The 20,619-nt window shown below is 32.9% G+C and overlaps 2 protein-coding genes and 1 long non-coding RNA gene across 6 annotated transcripts; all 3 read left to right on the top strand.

Annotated features, from left to right (window-relative positions):
* The first annotated feature begins 4,301 nt into the window (after positions 1–4,301).
* Positions 4,302–5,641, top strand: LOC146917666 (uncharacterized). The gene is made up of 2 exons (XM_085721909.1): positions 4,302–4,544; positions 4,907–5,641. The coding sequence occupies exons 1-2, from the start codon at positions 4,302–4,304 to the stop codon at positions 5,639–5,641; spliced, it is 978 nt and encodes a 325-aa protein (XP_085578035.1).
* A 1,677-nt stretch (positions 5,642–7,318) lies between these two features.
* Positions 7,319–13,593, top strand: LOC146917665 (uncharacterized). Of its 4 annotated transcripts, none has more exons than XM_085719490.1 (4): positions 7,319–7,559; positions 8,328–8,498; positions 9,755–9,854; positions 12,943–13,593. In XM_085719490.1, the coding sequence occupies exons 3-4, from the start codon at positions 9,779–9,781 to the stop codon at positions 13,491–13,493; spliced, it is 627 nt and encodes a 208-aa protein (XP_085575616.1). In that variant the 5' UTR covers positions 7,319–7,559; positions 8,328–8,498; positions 9,755–9,778; the 3' UTR covers positions 13,494–13,593. The 4 variants fall into 4 exon arrangements, with proteins under 4 accessions (XP_085575616.1, XP_085575613.1, XP_085575614.1 ...); XM_085719487.1 differs by having other exon boundaries at positions 12,715–13,593; XM_085719488.1 differs by lacking the exon at positions 9,755–9,854 and having other exon boundaries at positions 12,715–13,593.
* Positions 13,594–14,003: 410 nt separating this feature from the next.
* Positions 14,004–14,859, top strand: LOC146917664 (uncharacterized). Its single transcript, XR_015015805.1, has 2 exons — positions 14,004–14,544; positions 14,742–14,859. It is a non-coding gene; the product is annotated as an uncharacterized LOC146917664 (long non-coding RNA).
* Positions 14,860–20,619: the final 5,760 nt, after the last annotated feature.

The following is a 20,619-nucleotide window of genomic DNA, read 5'->3' as shown; positions in this document are numbered from 1 at the left end:
TAAGCTTTACTTTCCACCTCAAGCTTTATTTTTGTCTCAAGCTTTATGTTCAGTCTCAAGCTTTATCTCCCGTCTGAGCTTTATCTTCAGTCCAAGCTTTATCTTCCGCATTTTCATCATTTACCACGGGCTGTTGGTAATTGATAAGCTTTACTTTCCATCTCAAGCTTTACTTTCCGTCATAAGCTTCATTTTCCGTCGTAAGCTTTATTTTCCGTCGCAAGCTTTACATCCTGTCTTAAGCTTTATTTGCTGCCTGAGCTTTATCTTCCAAGCTTTACCGTCTGTTCAAGCTTTATATTCCGACAAGCTTTATCTTCTGTATTTTCGTCGTTACCACGAGCAGTTGGTAATAGACAAGCTTTATCTTCTGTTTGATCGTCGTTATCACGGGCAGTTGGTAATAGACAAGCTTTATCTTCTGCATCTCCGTCTTTACTACGGGCTGTTGGTAATAGACAAGCTTTACTTCCCGTCTCAAGCTTTATTTTCCGTCTTAAGCTTTATTGCCCGTTCCAAGCTTTATCTTCGGTACTTTCGTCTTTATCACGGCAGTTGATAAAAGACAAGCTTTATCCTCCGCATTTTCGCCTTTACCATGGCAGTCAGTATTAGACAGGCTTTATCTCCCCAGTGTTATTTATCAGTTTGTTCCCCCAGTCAGTATATGTTTGTCGTCATTGCATTCATAATAACATTGTACACATGCATACCATAACACTCATGAACATTACACTCTTAGCATCTCGACTGGTCCAAAAGTGGTGTATTTAAGTATTTAAGTCTCTTCGACCCATCAATTTAAAAGTCTTCTTCCAAATCTTTGTGACGAAGAAACTTAAATAGGGGCATCTGTCATACTCCAATTTTGGACCAGTCATTTCTTTTTAGTCGTATTTTTAAAACGTCAAACTCTTTTCGCTTTATTTATTTAAAGTCATTTAGTCGTCTTTTAAAATTTTTAAGGCTTTATTTTACAGTTCAAAGCGAATTTCTTTTTGTCCAACTTTCGTGTAATTATTTCTTTTGCGCGTCAGCTTTTTTTTAAAATATTTTACGCGCTCTTTTTAAGTGTTTAGCGTCCTATTTTTATTTTAATTTCCTGTAAGAAGCTTTTAATTCAAATTTTCCTCTTTATCCGTCTTTAGATTGCTTCAAAAGAATTTTGTTCGCGCTTTAAAACGCCGCGTTATTTTAGACGTTTCAGTCAAAACTTCGGCAGAGAGGTATTTTAAAATACCTCATTTAAGATAAAGTCTTTATTTTTTATTATTATTATTATTATTATTATTATTATTTTTATTATAACTTTTATTAATATTTTGTTTTAGTCACGTGAGTTAAAAACTCACCATCCTTTTTATTTTCTTTTTGCCTTTTTTATTATTATTCTTATTTCATTTTAGTCCTTGAGTCCTTTAGTCTTGTCCAAGTGTCAGTCTGTCATTGGTCTTATAGGAGACTTGGTCCCCAATTTTCGTTTTTGTTGTGCTGGCACTTTTTCATCAGAGACATAAGGGCATTTTGGTCTTTTTTCGCACAGGCTCTGAAACCCTAAAATGACAGTCTATAAATAGACTGTCATTTATGGCAGCAGAGGTCCAATCATTAGTCTTCACTGTAGCCGCAGCTTTTCAGCAACAAACCCTAATTCCTCATTTTCTTTTCACAAATTCGAATCAAACACTCAAAAAAAACCAAAAAACACATGAACATGAAGAACAACATGAAGAACACATGAAGCTTTCAATTTCCAGAACCACATCACACCCTCAAATTCGAAGTTCAAACATCACATAATAACACAGAAACACAAGCAACAACTCGGAATCATCATTATCTCGCGACCATAACATCAAATCTGAACTCATTCCAGCAACAATTCGAGTTCAGATTTCGTTTTCCAGCAAGAACAAGTTCGTTTCAATCAGTTTCAGCTTCACAAGGATGCAGCTAAACTCAAATTTGTAGATCGGAAGATTTTCCTTTGAAGTTTTTCTCTTACTAACACTCTAGTCTCCGATTGAACAGAGGTAACCAACTCACCTTCTCTCCTTTATCCAACTGTCGATTCATATATGCATGTGAAATGTTTGTTTCAAAATGTTCTTGAAAAGTTTGTGAGTTTGAATCCGAGTTTAGAAACTTAGATCTAGAATATTCCGCTTTGTTTTTGAAAAAAATAACCTCGGATTCGAACTCAGGAGCAAACGAAGTGTCTGGATCCATTTTCAAGTTTTTAAAAAAACGTAAAAAAAAAAAACTGAAGCGGCGGCGCCGCCCGTTTGGGCTGAGCACCACCGCGTCGGAAAAAAGGAGTTCGCCGGAGAAGAAGACTCATTTGAGAGCTTCTCTCACTAAAAGTTTTTGTAGAGAGAGGGAGAAAGAGGATTGTGAAAGATCTGAACCGAAATTTGGGTTTTATAACATAGGTAAACCGGTTCGGTTCACTTGAATTGAACCGGTTTACTTCGGTTCTTTCCCTTCCTCTTTCAACCATCCGATCTGCTTTCCTTGATGATCCAATGGCTTCTGTTCTGCTTGTTACTATAGGCATTACTTGTTATTGTATGTGTTACTGCTTAAGGACCATTAGATCTATCATCTTATAGATCTAATGGCTACTGAAGTTTTCCATTTAATTCCATAAATGCCTGTATTTTGGTAGTGCTGCGTGTACACTTTTTTTAGCCTTATGATCAAAATATCCAAAGGCCAGGATCAAATCCCCTGCCAATGGATCAAAGTGAAGGCCCAGCTTTATTTTTTCTCTACTTTTTTACTACTGAAACCCCTCTTTTGTGTTACTTACACCCCTGTTTCATTCAAAACTTCTCCAAAAACTCCTAAAAATATATGTGCTTATTTTATCGTTTTATTTACTGTTTTTGCTGTTGATATTTTCACTATATTTCATAATTTCATATTCTAAATTTCTTTCATGCATTTTATTTAATATTGTCTCATCTATTTTAAAACTTTGGTTTCCATATTTTATCCTTTTGTGTTCTTGGCTTTAAAACTTTAGGTCATGCATTCTTTTTAATGTCCTATGCATCTTCTCGCATATGCATCTTGCTTTATTTTGTGCCTTATCATTGCATTGCGTTTTAGTACTTGATGCTTTTTTAACTTTCTCTATATATCATTTAATCATGTTTACTTTAAATTTTGGTATTTATTCTTTGTTTCCTATTGCAAAGCCCCATAATTTTTAGTGTGTATAATTAGGGGAATGATGTAATTTGTTGTGGGCTTTGCATTTAGGAATGGTATGTAATAGCTTAGTAATTGCACACACCGACACAAGCACCGACACCACACCATTTTATTCATGCTTGCTTTACTTTTCGCATCGTTACGCTAATTTACCGTTAGCTTAGTAAAATCTTTTTTATCCCAAAAATCAAATAAGCAAAAGTCAAATTATTTTCTTAATAAACCTTGGGTCCAAATCCAAGAGATTTTTCCTTTATTTTCTTAATCAAATCCCTAATTGAACTTTAATTAAACTTAGACTCAATTTCTCAAATAAAATGAAACAACCTCACTTCTACTTTATTCTTCTATACCTTGAGGTCTCGCAACCCTTCTTAAAACCATTTTCAAAACAATTAAAATCAACCTAACCCACCAAAAATATTTTTTATAAGAGTGAACTACGACGGTTTTGATCCCTTTTAAGGGTACGTAGGCAGAGGCTTTATTCCTTTCAAATCGATCAAATAAAAATAACCAAAACTCCAACTTCTCCTCCCTCCATTCTTTCACTTCAACTTTAAACAATAAATTTTCAAATAAAATAAAGTTAGAAAGAGGTTCTCACGGAGTACCGTGAACGACGCGGGTGCCTAACACCTTCCCGAATCGTAACCGACCCCCGGATCCAAAAAAGGGTTTTTCAATCTCTTTTTCCCTTCCCAAGAATAAAACCGAGCAAGTCCGGTAGATTGAAGGTTCAAGTCCAATCAATGGCTTGACACCCGAAAATCTTGGTCTACAATATCTATACTATTAATTTGTAATATTTAAATGGTGTGTATACGAACCTTAATGACCCTTCTTGATAATGATTAAATTATATGATTTTCTATACGATTGTTTAATCATATGATCACAATTGACGGAAAAGACTCCGTTAAAATTAACATTAAAATTAAAGTACTTTCTCCGTCCCTATATCTAAGAGCACCCATTTGACTTTATTTTTGTCCCTAAATAGGCTAATTATTCGAAAGAGGTTAATTGCGGAAGAGCTGCAGTATGATACATGAGAATTGGAAAAAACTCATGCAGATTTGATGGATAAGTTAACAGAACAGAAAGAGGTTTACAACGAGATCATGTCTTCTGTCGTCGGAGGATCCGGTGGTCTCTTTTTTGTTTATGGATATGGTGGTACTGGAAACACATTTTTGTGTAAGACTTTATCAGCAGGTTTATGGTCACAGAGGTTCATTGTTTTGAATGTAGCTTCAAGCGGAATTGCTTCATTATTGTTTCCTAGAGGTCGAACTACTCATTCAATGTTTTCAATTCCTTTGGTAATTCATGAGGCTTCCTCTTGCAATATAGACAAACAAAGCCTAAGAGCAACAAGGACAAACCGTTTGGTGGTATAAAGTGGTGGTTTTAGGTGGTGATTTCAGACAAATTTTGCCAGTGATCAGAAAAGCAAATAGGGAGGATATTGTTTCGTCTGCTGTAAATTCTTCAAAGGTATGGGACACATGCAAGGTTTTGAAGCTCACAAAGAACATGAGGCTATAGTGTAACTCTGGAGATTCAGCACAGGAGGATATCAAATTTTTTGGTGAATGGCTATTTAAGATAGGTGATGGTGATAGAGTTTCTAACGAGTATGGTCAGAGTGACATTGACATTTCCATCTGATATGTTGATACAGGACAGTGAGACACCGTTACAAACATTGATCAATTTTGCATATCCTGAGATACTAAAGAATATGGAAACACAAGATTATTTTAATGAGAGAGTGATACTTGCTCCTACGCTTGATGCTGTACAAGAGGTAAATGAGTTGATTATTTCACAAATTCCTGATGATGAAGTAGAGTATCTAAGTAGTGACTCAGTGTGTCATTCGGATGAAGACACTGAAGTTGAAGGTGGATGGTTCACTACTGAGTTTCTGAATGAAATTAAATGTTCAGGAATTCCAAACCATAGGTTGGTACTTAAGGTTGGTGTGCCTGTCATGCTGATGAGGAACATTGATCAATCCGCTGGATTATGTAATGGAACTAGACTCTTGATCACAGGTTTGGGTAAAAATGTTATATCTGCAACAATGCTTACAGGCACAAACATAGGGGATACATTTTTACTTGCAAGGATGAACTTAATCCCAAGTGATCCTGGGTTGCCTTTTAAGCTCAGCAGGAGACAATTTCCTTTGCAACTATGTTTTGCAATGACAATTAATAAGAGTCAGGGCCAGTCACTATCTCATGTAGGTATTTATCTCCCGAAGCCTGTTTTCACTCACAGTCAATTGTATGTGGCGTTATCTCGGGTAAAGACAAGAAAGGGACTCAAGATTTTGATTTTAGATGATGACAAAAAAATCTGCACTACAACTGAGAATGTTGTTTATCGTGAGGTTTTTGACAACGTTTGACTGATTAAGCAGGTATGTTTATATTCTAGATCATATAGACAATCCACATGCTTACAGTTGTTTGAGTGTCTGTTTTATTGAAAATTGTTTTCACACACATAAATCCAGCTCACATATACATATACATATATATATATATATATGTATATATATATCTACGACATGTAGGTTCAAGATTTCACAGGAAATAAGCAATAGCTGCAGATCAAAGGATACAACAAGTTATATCTAATTTCATTTTGTAGTCAATTTTAACATTCGTACGCAACTCAGACGTTTTTATAATTATGTTTGCGGATGGTTATATTATTTTATTATAGTTATTGCAATTTACACATATAGTTTGTGTTATACTAATTACTATTTACAAAAGTATCTTCAAACTGCATGATTATAGTAATTCACAACAACCAGGCTAGATAAGTCTCTGGCTCTTAATTCGACCATATTCCCCAAACTACTAAGTTTAACAGTAAATCCAATCTGTGAGAGAGGATGATCACGTTGGTCCGGGTTACACATTCTGGAATTATTGCTACTGCGACATGGATAACCACGTCAGAAATTTAACTAAAATATGATGGAAGCTGAACAGCAAGCTATTCTAATCGCCATATATCTCACAGAGTAGAGATATATTGTTTATGAAATTGAGTGAAATTGTTTGGAAATAAATCTGATGAGGAACATAATTAAGAGCATTTTACAATTATTACCTTTGATTACAAGGGCAGATGTTTGACATTGTAAATTAGTTACCGACTACAGCAACTTAAGGCAATCGGTTTCGAAACAGCAAGCAACCCATAATGAAAAGTTGATCGCCATTACGCATCAGACTCGAAATTTCCGACAAAACAGTAACTAACGAGTTTAATGGAAGTATTTTGCAATTTTTCTTCTTGGTTACCATGCTTCTCATTGGATGCGAGAGGATAAGAAACCATACTATGTTTCTTCTTCTTTTTGTTATTATTTTACCACCTTTGGAATTAACGTTTTTTTTTTGTTCCATGGTTTTTTTTTTTAAATTGGAAATTTATATAGGTTAGAAATTATTTTATATAAATTAGTTTATATAATTTTGTTTGAGTGAAAATTAGTTTATATAATAAAAATATTTATTTATGTTAAAATAGATTAAAATGTGATGCATATTTAATTATTAAGTGAGAGAATTGTAATTCAAACATCTTATAGGAGATGGAGTATAAACTTTATTTTTCAATAAATTATAATGTATATTTTAAAATAAGAGGAGAGGATGCTAATTTTATTTTTTTTACAGTGCAATTTCCTTCTTTATCTAATAATTAATCTACTGCATGTGTGTATATATGTTTAATGTATCCAATTTTTTTTTTTTTTTACCAAGGATGGTGCGAATGTAAAAGGGTATTTTGCGTGGTCATTGCTTGATAACTTTGAATGGGGTGGCACAGGTTTCATACTAGTTACCTATGCTATAATATTCCGCTGAATTTTTAATTAGACAGTTGTATCAGTTGAACATGTCGGAACGAAAATAATTCCTGAAGGGTTAATTATTTACTGAGAAATGCGACAATATTCGGTAAATATCTCGCATATTAAAGGGCATTTTGGTCATTTGGGACTTGAGATTTTTTTTAAAAAAAAATTGGAACATTATCTATTCATTTTTCTTCCAACTTCTTCTCAAAAAAATTTAGAATTCTCTTTCCCTTCTCCTTACACACAACCGACCTCTCTCTCCCTCTCACTCTCAAGTTCTCTCTTCTTTATTTTCTTCCAAAAATTCAACAAAACAATCACACAATATTGATTCTTGAAGCCTCTAGCTTATTTAACAAGCTTTGTCCTTCTCCTACTTTGCCCTGTTGTGTCTCTTCTTCAAAATTCAGATTTGGGGTTCTTGCAAAATCAAGCTAAAAGTGAGGTAAAAGTGATTATTTTGTGATATAGTTTAAGTTATGTTGAATGATTAGAGGCATAAGTTGTTATTGTTGTTGATTTCTGTGATGACTTTATATGTTGGGCTGGTAGTAGCATCATTTTGTTGTTGTTTCTGTTTGGAATGAGAAACTAGAAGTTAAAAGCCATAAGTTGTCCCAAAAAGCTACCATAAGTGATTACTGGGGTAAAAATTTGTATGGCAGTACTTGTGGTTTTTGAGTCATATATTTTGCTGTGAAACCCATAATGGAATGGTTGTTAAATTTTTGGATTGTACAGTCAATTTCCTTCAATTTAGACACAAATTTCGTATGATTCGGATTAGAAACGAATTGGAAAAACGCATTTGAAGTTTGGAAATTTCTGCTGGATTTTGTTTAGGGGTTTTGGTATAAGGCTTTACTAAAATGGTAATAACTTTCTCTCCGTAACTCCGAATCAGGTGGGTCTTATTGCTATGGATAGCTAACGAAATTTCCTACAGTTTAGACACAAGAATTGTTAAATTAAATTAAGTATAGTAGGAGAAAAGTTACCTACAAATTTGAGAAAAGTTTCAGTCTTGTTTCTGTACCAATGCCCACTCTTTTGTTAAACTGTACCAACTGGATGGTTAACCCTCAAAACAAAAATTATATTTGTAATCTTGACACCCTAAGCTTTCCAACGAGTGGTCGTTTGCTCAAAACCAATATCGTTTGGTATTTTAATTAAATTGTTAAAGTTAAGGCACTGATGCTGGAAATTGCAGGGTGGGCCTTACGGGTTTTGCATATGTGAGCCATATGAACCGGTAAGTGAGATGCTCGTAACATGAGGATCATATTTTTCATGTCGCTCTGATAAAGACGAAAGTAAGAGCATTGGCGGAGGCTTAAGCAATAGTTGCAGCAAGCTGTTGAAATTTGTCAAATAAGTCGCGGTGAGTTCCTTTAGTTAGAAAACCCACCTTTGGGTAGTAAATTATACCATTAGATTGCTAATGTGTGATTATGAATTATTAGAATAAGATGGCATAATTATAGTATGACTATTATGCCATATGAATGGTACATTTGAAACAGAATAAATATGAGATAGTAGAATGATTATTTCTGAATTAGGTATCCTTATTAGTGTATTCTAAAATATCTTTTATGTTAATAAGTATGTTGATGTTAGTATAAATGTTGGAGGGAAATTAACAACGCAATTGATGCATATATACTTATAGAAATGATTTGAAAGAAAATTTGAAATGCAACCTATAAGTAATATGCTCACAGCGAATTATAGAAAATCATAGAAAAACGGAAATGAGGAGAAAAAATTGAAATGAGTAACATGCTCATAGAAAAAGAAAGAAAGAAAAAAAAAATGAGAATATTGAGAAAAACTTCGTTTGCTACAACGAAGAGATAATGTAGCCTATGACGTACGGGTCATAGTAACGAATATGAAAACTCCGTTTGCTACAAGATAATGTAGCCTATGAGGTACGGCTCATAGTAACGAATGAAATAATTACTGTTCGCCACAACGAAGAGATAATGTGGTATATACGCACATATTGAAATGTATAATTAATGATATGAAATTTAAGTCAAGAAGTATTATGTTAATAATTGAAAGAAAAATATAAAACATATATTTTTCAATTATGGAATCAAGGTAAAATTCTAAGGACCCTCCAACATGAATATTAACATAGCATACGCATATTAACATGAAAGTTATGTTTAGAATGAATTAGCTACGAAGCAATATTTCATGGGCATTTTACCAATAGTTGGAAATGAGGAATTTTAATTATGGAACTCCGGCTTAGTTAGCCGAAACTAGTTGTTATCGGAAAAGGATCAGAGACATACTCAGATAAGTATGTCAAAGTACAAGTTATATCAGAATACGATATATTGGATGTATGATTGTGATTATTGATATGATTGTGGTGATTATGCTTATGATGAAAGTAACGAGTATGATTATGTTTATTATATAATCAAAGTAGTATTTCAGACAGCGATTCTAGTTATTCCCTGATCGCTCAGTTATGCATAATGAAATCGTATAAACCCAAAATGGGTTAAGTTTAGAAACAGATGGCGATCCTAGGTTCCCCGAGGTTGCCTACAGTCTAGGATAGGTGGAACTCACTGAGACATCTTGTCTCACCCCAATCCTTTTTATTTATTTCAGACATACGAGTTATTATACGACGGGATGGTTCTTGATGAAGAAGCAGAAGTAGCTGGACCATATAAAGTACACGTCAGTGGTACTACTTCTGAGTTAACAGGTGAGATTTATTGTAATTTTAATGTACCCGATGCTGAGCATAACACTCATGCTAGATATCCTAGGTAATTTTCTAGTAGGGGTGTTTCATATGCTTACATTCCCCGCCTCGGGAGTAATTGACATGACAACACATGTCATAACTCTGTTTATATCTTTTTAAATGTAATATCCTTCATTTATTTTGCAAAATGGAAAAGATCAACTCTTTCCATCGAATGAATAGGTTCACTCCCTAAGTTTTTTTTTTTTTTTTTTTTAGAGAAGGTTCACTCCCTAAGTTGGAACCATCAATTATTTAAAATAAAATAAAAAGGAGAAAAATAATTTATATATAAAAAAAGGAATAAGAAATAGAAGGTGTGTGGGTTAATTTGTTTATTGGGCTTGGGTTTTGTTAACCCATCAACCAAGTAATATTACAAGAACACGGAAATTTTACCCTATACCCCAACATATGTACTTTCACCCTTACAAATCTTCAAAAATTCCAATTTTACCCTCTACTATTTAATCACATTAATTTTTCACCCTCACTTTCAACATTTTCCATTCAGGATAAGTTCACCCACATCAACCCTGCGAGGGTCATTATTTCGCTTCTAGAGCGCTCAGCCCTGTGTCAGAGAGAGATTGAGGGCTAAGAAAGAAAATTATTGAAATCCGTTTTCGCATAGCTTGCATTCTCTTTATTCGCCACATGATATTCCTTATGTATTTTTTTATTTATTCCTCTTATAATACCTTTCAGAATTTTTTCCAAAATACGTTTCCAAAATTTTACCGGAAAACTCATCATTACTTTTCCGAAATTTATACAGGAATGCTTTGCATATCTTTACTGAAAATTGTCAACCGGAAACCATTATATCATGTGTTCCATTACACATTTTTTTAAAAGTTCTTTCGTTTTCATATTTTTTTTATTTTTTTTTGAAAACTATCAATTCAACTAGCTTAGTAACTTGTAAAAAAAAAAAAAAATAGCTTAATATATAGTACTTCCTTTTCTTTTTTAAAAATGCCTTTTCATGTTGAGTTCATATCACAGAACATACTTATATGCACAAAGCTTTTTTTTTTTTTTTTTGTTGAAATAGGTAACATAGTTGCTTTTTATTTTAAGGTTTAGTTGTCTAATAAGAGCACAAATACTATTACTGAGATTATCTTCTATTCTGTATTAGTCTGTTTTCTAGGAGGCAATGGCTTTTCATTAAAAGGATTCCTCTCATCAGATTTTGTGGTACAAGAACTAATATTTGAAGTTGCTCATTTGCAAACTGCTACGCAAGAGCTAATATTGAAAAGAACTAATATTTAAAGTATCAGATTTTATTATAAGAACTGATATTTAAAAGCATTCCTCTCATAACAAAATGAGTATGCAAGAGCTGATACACTGTAACAAATTAACAAATATCAAGTCTTAAGAATCTGAATAAAGAACAACAATAATTCCTAATTCATGTATCAGCTTTAACGCTTTAACATTGCAATAATTCTCATCTCAGTTTCTTTATTAAAAATGTTTGAGTAAAAAAAATGACTGAACCAGAAATCTTCACAAAACTATTCCAGGAAGAAAGAATCAACAGGAACACTTTGCACGCGTTTTCAATGAATCAATGATTCAAAGATCAATTTCGGTAACCCATAACACGATTTTGTGAACGATTGTGGTAACCCGCTAATCCAGAAAACCTTGGCAAACCTAGAAAACCTCAAACATCAATCAACGAATCTGGTAAACGATTAAGAGAACGAACACATGAAAAGATTAAGCAAAAGAACACAACAAGGATTAAGAGAAGCACGCGAAGTGTTTTCGCAAGAAAGATAGGGTGAACTTCAATCGATTTTTACAGGGAAGCGTTTTTTTCAACAACCACGTTTTTTTTCAGAAAAAAGGTGGGGTGAAAAGTGAAAAGGGTGATTGTGTTTAGTTTTTTTATAAAGGGTAAATTTGGTAGTTTGTATCAAATATTGGGGTGAAGATATAAATGTAAGGGTGTAGGGTATAACTTCCCAAGAACACGTATGAAAAAAACAGGCACATAAGCGGCGGCAGACCAAAGAGAGAAGAAGATTTGTTGGGTTGAAGTAGTAGATGGTGTGAAATAAATGTTCTCCATTTTTGCTACAATTTGAGTATGTGGTTTCTTTCATTCAACTAATTTTTCATAGGCTAAATCTTTAGGTTGTTTGGTTTATCATTTTTTTTATGAAAGTGTTGTTTTGTTGTTGATTTCCACCTGTGATGATGTTTGTTGCTCCCTAATGTTTACTAGGAAGAATATTGTATACTTATTATAATAATTAGGGTTTGTCTAACATTTGCAATATTGCACATAATAGAAAAACCCTAATAATTATTATCATTATTATTGTTGATAGAGGACGTCACTTGATTCTTATTCTCTCACGTGGATGAAAATTTTCGGCTTTAAAATTCTATGTGACCGATACTAATTTTTTTTGTCATTGTTATTTGCTCGGAATTGGTTCTAATTGATTGTCTATTTAAATGCACATCCTATGAGCAGGATTTGTCAATCCCTAATGTTTACTAAGAAGAATATTGTGTAATTATTATTATTGTTGTTGTTGTTGCTGCTATTGTTGATAGTGACGTGGATTTTTATTTATTTTTTTAAACTTGGTATCCGATCCAAGTCACATGATTTTTATTGTAGCACGTGGAGTAAAGTTTTCCACTTTAACATTCTGTGTGTGACTGATATTAAATTTTTGTGATTGTTATTTGCTCTGGAATTGGTTCTGACTGGTTGTCTATTTAAATGCACATTGTTATATCGATCTTGAGTTGGTTCTGACTGGATGTCTATTTAACGGCACAGGTGAGGGGGAAATATACCGCATTCAAGAGACTATTCAAGAGCTAAAGATGGTAAATCACGACACGCAAAATGAAACTGATATGAGAGCGTTTTATGCATCTCTAAAACCATCAGCCACAACTTCTCCATCACATGCAGTATCTTTGAAAAGTAGTGAAAACACCAAAAAAGCCATTCATATTCTACAAGATTTATTCTCAAAAGATTTCTCTCTTTTGATTCATCCAGGACGTTCCATACAGATGAAAGAAACACTCAGATACCTCCTCAACTTGCCACAAAATGAAGGATTTTGTTTCACAACAAAATCAGAAATACGGAAACTGTTGCAATGTTTTGAACGATGGAGTTTGGAGTATCACAATGCATTAGGTCTTTCAGCAGCAGCAGAAACTGAACTATCAAAAGCAAGTGAAGTGATGAATGATCTCGACGCTAATGTTCAAGAGTTTCATAATATCGAGAAGGAAGAAATTTGTTTGTCAAATAAATTGGTTTGCTTGCAGGAAGAGAAGAGAATGCTTGAAGAGAAAATTAAAACCCTAGATGCTGATATTGAAGTGTCTACAAAAAGAAGAGACATGTTTCGTAAGAGAAAGATGGAATTGTACCAGAAAGGAAGAGAAGTGAAAGCAAAAAGAGATGATTTGATGATCAATGTTCCAAGGCTGAAAACTGAGCAGGATTTGGCGGGTAAAGCACGAGATAATATTGAAGCGCAGTGGTCCAAGCTTCGAGAACAATTCATTCAAAGTACTGGTATTAAAGAATTGATCTAATTAAAAGCATTCATTTTTTTTTTTTTTTTGTGTTGATTCTCCGATTCCTAGGGGAAAGTACTTTAGTAATCCTAAGTTTTATCCTATGTTGTATCATCTTAATATATAATACTAAGGTTCACAATGCATGCTCATTATGAAACCCTAAACCTAAACCTAATCCTGCCTTTTTTGAGAGGTTTAAAAAATCTTTCTGAAAAAAATCTCTGCATGGAGTTGAACTCGCAACCCATAGCCTCCATCCTAGCACTTTAACCGCTTGACCAATAGTTGTTTTAATGTTATAATATCGCTTCCACTAATACATTATGATTGAAATGAATGAATAGCATATCATGAACAAACCAACAATGAATTAATACAGCAGTTGATATCAACAATTAAAAAGAATACACAAGGTCAAGTAATACAAGGCACAATTAACTTTTAATTTGACGTTATGCTTTTTGTTTCATTTTACGTTATACCTCCTTCACACATTCTTTACATGTTTATTATGGATGGATGGATTCATTTCTATCACAACCTTTGAACTGCTTTTTTTTTTATTCCGTAACTCATTTTTTAATTATGACCATACACTCACTCATTATATATACAACCACTAATATGATCTCAATATTTTTAGTTTCTACATTGAAAACATTGTGTATAAATATGTGATTTTGTGCATCATATTTTGGGTTTTGTTCATCATCACTTTCAAGTAACAATTGGATAGTTTATCTTCAATTTTGTATTGTTGTTTTTCCACTCACTTTTACTCTTCATCTTTTGATTATCAAAGTCTAAAACAAGAGTGTTCTATTTGTGGATTGGAGTTTGCAATAGGACAAGCTTTAGGTGGCTACATGAGGAGACATAGAGCTTCAAATATGAAAGGAAATAACAATATTCACAATTCTAATAATACTATGTGGTGGTAGTAGTCTTGATTCGCTGCAAAAGATGAAAGCTAGAAACCAGTGAGTTTTGGTGTTGGATTTGGATTTGAATCCATTTTTCAATATTTCTTGGTATTAATTATATGACGATTTATTCATTAGTGTAGGTACAATTTTTCTCTTATCTCTTGATTATTAACTGGTTTCTATGATATGATAATTGATAGGGAATCAAGTTACTCTTAGATTGATCAAATAGTTAAGCTTCAAATGTTTATTAGTCTATTTTTCGAACTTTCTTTCATATATTTTTTTATTCCTTAATGTGTATGTGGATTTTTGATTTTTTTTTTTTGTGAATTAGGATAAATGATGCTTCTATTTTTTATTTTGTTGCATCATTGATGGTGAGGAAGAAGCTTATTAAAAATGGTTGTTTATCGTCACTTTCTCCATGAAACTATTGGATGATTCCTCTTCAATTTGGTGTTATAGTTTTTCTTCTCTTTTTTACTCTCTATTTTTTGGCTATTAATTAATACAAATTGGTAATATAAATAAGGGGTATATTTATAAATAATATTTTTTTTTTATAAAGGTGAAGACAAGTGTCTACCATTTTTTCGTATAAAAATAATAATAAACATATTGCTCCAAGTATAATGATAGAGATAAACATTGTGTATGTGTAATTAAGATAAAGATAGATAAAATTGAGATGAACAGTGCCTCTAAAAACAATATATAGAGAAGGTTAAAGGATATGATCCAAGTTACACATCTATCTCTCTATCTTCGATATATTTATATATCTTTGAATTTGTACATCTAAAAAAAAATTACACTATTAATTAACAACTTGACTTTCCAATTATCTTTGAAGAATTAAAGAATTAATTAATTATCAAATTGAATAGTTTCCTCCACTATTGAAAAAAAAAGGAACTTCCCATTCTGCATGTCACACAAAATGAAAGGAGATCAAAAACAAAGACTTATTTGACAGTTAGTACTATATACCTCAAAGAAAAATATGTATGCTACAATTATTAAATAATTAAATCCATATGTCCACATAAAATAAATAAAAAAACGTATACACTAATCAAATTGTCAGAAAATTTAGGAAAAGTCAGTCCTAACATGATAAGAAGATTAAAATGATTATGATATCCAAAAAAAGTTCCATTCATTAGATTGGAAACTCTAAGAATGAACGTTTTAATTTTTTCAATAAAATCTTGCCCCAACTTATCTTATATATGCATGATTGCCCAACTCTACTACCATGATCATTTATGCTTTTCTGCTTTGTTAAGGTGATGTGGTTCTCCTTTTACTTTCCTTTCCTTATTTTTTGTGTTTGGGTATACATTTTCGGTCCATAAATTGGTTTTTTTTTTAAGGAAGGTCCGTAAATTGGTTGATATGTTTTCTCAAAAAGAAGTTCATATATCCCACACATATAGCATATAAGATTATACATAGAGAACACATTATTTTCTTAGACTAATACAGTTTTATTTTCATATTTTATCCATAACAACAGAGAGAGGTGTGCAAAGTTTGATACTTACTATTAAAATTTGCTTTTAGGATTTACACATATGCAATTTGTATGACCCGTGCGGCAGCACGGGTGCAAGGACTAGTTTTTATATCCGTACTAATCCAAATGTTTTATCCTAAAACAGTATGCTAGCTTTTAAATTAGCATACTGGACGGTGGAATTGATCCTCGAATTAATTTGTGGTTAATAATTGAGTATGGCTGTTAACATGCTTAAATGGTCTTTTGTTACACAACATTATTTATGGTATTCCGTTTTAAATTGGTGAATGAATATCTATAATTTCCATCTTCACAAATAATCATTATGTTGGTATGTTTTTGTTAACACGTATGTCAGCTGATTCTCATAAGAAATGTAGGGTGTATTTATAAGAAATGTGTTTGGCAACCATAGAGAGAAAAAGAAATTTGGTTGGTTTTAGGAACAATTTGAGTATATTATTTTAATCGCTTGGCTAATATTTTCGGCATATTTTACTAGTGATTTTAGTCTCATCTCTTTTAGGCTGTTTTGGTTTTCACTTGGTAATGCTTGTTGTTCCATTATTGTTTTTAATAGGAAGACATCCATTATTGTTCATAGTGAAAGAGACTTTAATACAATTTTGAATTTTTTATACTCTCATATTGAAGGAAGTTTTCTACTTTAAATTTGTGTCTTGATATCTGTTTTCTATCGTTTTTATTGTGCTTTAGAATAGGTTCTGACTGATTATTTGTTAAAGAGCAATTGAAGTTTTGTTTTTTTTTCGAAAATAATAGTAGTTAGGTTCGTACTCATAGCCATTATCCTTCATAAATGGAGATTCATCCATTATCCTTCATAAATGGAGATTCCTCAATCGTGTTATTCCCTAAGCAATTTTCGCACCGCCATTAAAATTTACGAATTTTCGGGAAGGAAGACAAATATAGAGGTATGCTATTTCAACAACCATATTCACAAAACAATTTCGATCATGTTAGCCACTAAGATGCGGCAGATTCTTGGCTCATTCTTAATCAGCTTGCAAAATTGTCACACGGATCCTTAAATCATCTCTTTGTGCTTTCACCGTTCTTCCTCTCTTCTTCCTGACAATTTCTCCCTCTCAATTTCTATGCCATTGATTTTCTCTTGATCATCATCAAGGTTCAACCAGCAAACACATCAACTTAGTTAAAAGTTTCTCCTCTTTCTACATTTCTTGAAACTCTTCAACATTTGCTTCAAGCTCATTCATAACTTTCTTGGCTTTCATTAGTTCAACTCTTGAAGAATCACGTGAGCCTCTAATTGTTTCATTCCAGCCCTCACGTGAACGCTATTTAGTGCTATTCGACAGCCCTTGCTTCCCTTCTGTTCACATTGTCACAATCACTCTTATAATGTAGTTTTTTTTTTTTTTTTTTGCAAAGTTTGAGTGATTGTCTTCCTCAATCTATAATTCACAAGTGAAACATGATTCTGCAAGTGTTGAACTATCGAAAGCCGAGAAATTTGAGGTTTGATTTATTTAAAATGCTAATATTCCAATTCTGGATTCACGATATCATGAAAAATTAGTTATCAAGGTTGTTTGCACTTTGACTACTGTGCTAATTTCAAATTAACAAGAAAATCTAGAGAATATTGATTTTTCCTAGTACTTAGAGGTTCAATCATTTAGTTATAATCACAGACAAATATAGAAAGCTTACACGGTGCTGCTTTCTTTTCTGCACAATTGATAAAAGGTCAGAAAACTTGAACCAAAACATGCAACAACCGCAAAGATCAACAAACCTGAGCACTAATCATGTTGTTTTACACTGGCAGTACATAAAAATTTAATTCTATTTTTTTATGTTATATATGAGCTGCCATTATTTAATAAAAATTAAAGTAATCACTGGAATATAACTGATAAACGTTAGCTAATAATTCTATCAAGTCTGTATATGCTACGAATACCGTGGCAGAAAGGAATGAAGAGACTAGCAAATCTGAATAGCTAAATGTAAATTAGTCTCACTGCAATTAAACAACAAAAAACATAAAAGGTAGTAGCATCTCGGAATCTCGGTTAAAGTCTTATTCAAGATTTCTCTCCATGTTTGCCCATTTGTTTCCAGCTTTATTAAATGTAGACAAAATCTTACTCTTGATAACAGCCTAATGATTCCATTCTGATTTTAATTGTGTTAGTTGTGCAGCTGAGTTTTTTTGAAACTACTAATCGATAAAACTTATGTCATAACTAAACTGAAACGGGTTTAAACTGGTTTGGTTTCACAGAGAATTAGCAATGATGATAGCTTTTCCGTCTATGTAATGATGTATCAGTGTATGAGGAGTATCATAATATATTGCAAAAAAGCTGAAAAATATTCTAGGAGTATCCATTTTATTTTTCAAAAAAGTAACCAAAAAAACACATGAGAAATATTCAAGGAGTGTCAGTGTTCTTCTAAGACACCAACACTTTCCTAAACTCTAATCATTTTGGAGTATCCATGCTTTGTAGGATCCAATCTTTGAAAACTGTGCTTCGAATGAATTGTTATTTAAGCATGAACCACTCTGCTTCAATATTGTATCGGGTTCTCTGTGCCAATTCCTGCTCAGCTTTCTGCTTTGGCACACGAATCCTCCCATCGCCCCAATCGGCTTTCAGCACTTTTCCTTTATCAAACAACTCTATCTTTCTCTTCGCAATCTCGTCTCTCTTTTTGGTAGAATTTGCAATCTGAACATTTATGATTAAGGCTTTGTTTGGGAGCTTGGAGGGGAAGGGAAGGAAAGGCTTTGAGGGGTGCAAAATATGAGGGAAAATAGAGAAATCTTTCAAAAAATTTAAAAGAGTACGTAGTTTTTTTAGAGAAAGATAAATTAATGCATATGATTACTATATTTTTAATTTTAAAAAATTTCATAACAACATAGATTAAATTTGAAGAATTGATATTAACCCTCTAAAACCCCCCAAAACCCTCCTCCAATACAATTTTTAGTTCCCCAAATGAGGAGGGTTTTGTATTATGAATAAAAGTTAACCCCCCAAAGCCCTCCCCTCCCATTTTTTTCTATTTTTTCCACTTGCTCATTCCTTTTTTCCCAAGCCTTCCCCTCCCTTCCCCTCCAAACTCGCAAACAAAGCCTAAGATTTTCTCTTCAAGCTTTCTCTTCCCTTCCTGCAAACATTCCAACTGATTACACACGAACTTTTCGCCGTTGTCTAATACCTGGAATTCTTTAACATTAGCATCAAGATCATTCTTCACTTCACTTTGTTTTCATAGTTTTGCTTCTGCAGTATCTGAAAGGCCTAATGCAGTACGATACTCAGCATTCCATAGTTCAAAACATTGTAAAAGTTGCTTTATTTCCGATTTTGTTGTCAAGGAAAGTCCTTCATTCTGTGGCAAGGTGAGTAGGTATTCAAGAGTATTCTTCGTCGTTGTAAAATATATTGGTCTTGACAGAAAAGATAATTCTTTCGAGAGTAAATCTTGGAGAGTAAGAATTGCTTTCTTGGTTTTTTTACTAAGCCTAGTACTTTTCAGAGATAAATGTGACGGAAAAGGTGTGGCTGATGATTCAAAAGAAGCATAAAATGCTTTTATATCAGTTTCCTGATTTGCCATCTTCAGTTTGTTGGAGCCTTGAGGAATTGTGAAAGGTTGCATATATAGAAGAAAGTTCTTGAAAAGTTATCTTTTTGACTTAAAATTTTCATTTTTGGTTTCCTTAACTAGTTCGTAGAAGCACCGGTTGCCCCAGGTGCACGGGTTAGCATTACCCTTTTTCTCATGTCATTTCAAGATGATTATTTTTAAAAAATTATTAAATGTATTTAACGGTTCACAATTTTTCACCAAGATATATTTTTAAACACATTTATGTAAACCAACATGCATTTCCTTCCATAAAACAACGAAAGAAATATGTTACTAATTTGATGTACACACAAAATTAATATGATCTATCAAGATAATATTTTTTTTTTCCTTCAAAAAAAAGATAATATTTTTTTTATTACGAAGTTGTTTTTCGAAGCATATGTCAATGTATAAATTACTAGGGTTTAAATCACGACGTAGAAAACTACCTGGATTATAGATTTTATATTGTCATCGGTCAATGAATTTTATGTGTTAGTATTTTCTTGTTGAATCTTGATAAGAGCATCAACTATGATCCACAGGATAGGAAGACAGGATATGATAACACTATCCTATCCTGTTTCAATCCGATGTTTGGAGCGCTGATAGGAAATGATAACTTAAACCTATTTCTAATCTTATCCTACTCAGCCTGTTATTTTTATCCTTAGATTTTGGTGGGTTAGCAACATGATAGCATAAAACTATCAAGCGCCTTTACCTCCTTCGACTCCCACAGCTGCTACCTTTCTTCATGTTTTTTTTTTCTTTCATTTTTTTTTATTTTCTTCCCGATGCTTCTCTATCGTTACTTTTATCTTCATTTTTTTTAACGTGATCGTGATCTTCTTCTTTTTCTATGCCCCCTATTTTCTTTCATCGTGCTTCTGTTCCCAATTCTTTCTTCTCTTCGGTATCAATGGTGTTCAGTTTTCACCTTTTCATGCCATTTTGACTATTGGGTACGCACAATTTCACTCAACGTTGACTCAATTCTTTTCACTAAAAATCTCTTGTTTATTCATCCGGGTTTGTTCTCAAATGA

This window comes from Medicago sativa, chromosome 6 (assembly GCF_051527215.1).
Source record: "Medicago sativa cultivar Bolivia chromosome 6, Bolivia_mono, whole genome shotgun sequence".
In the NCBI taxonomy this organism is placed as follows: Eukaryota; Viridiplantae; Streptophyta; class Magnoliopsida; order Fabales; family Fabaceae; genus Medicago; species Medicago sativa.
Note: the sequence above shows the minus strand (reverse complement) of the source record. Positions and strands in the feature narration are given on the sequence as shown.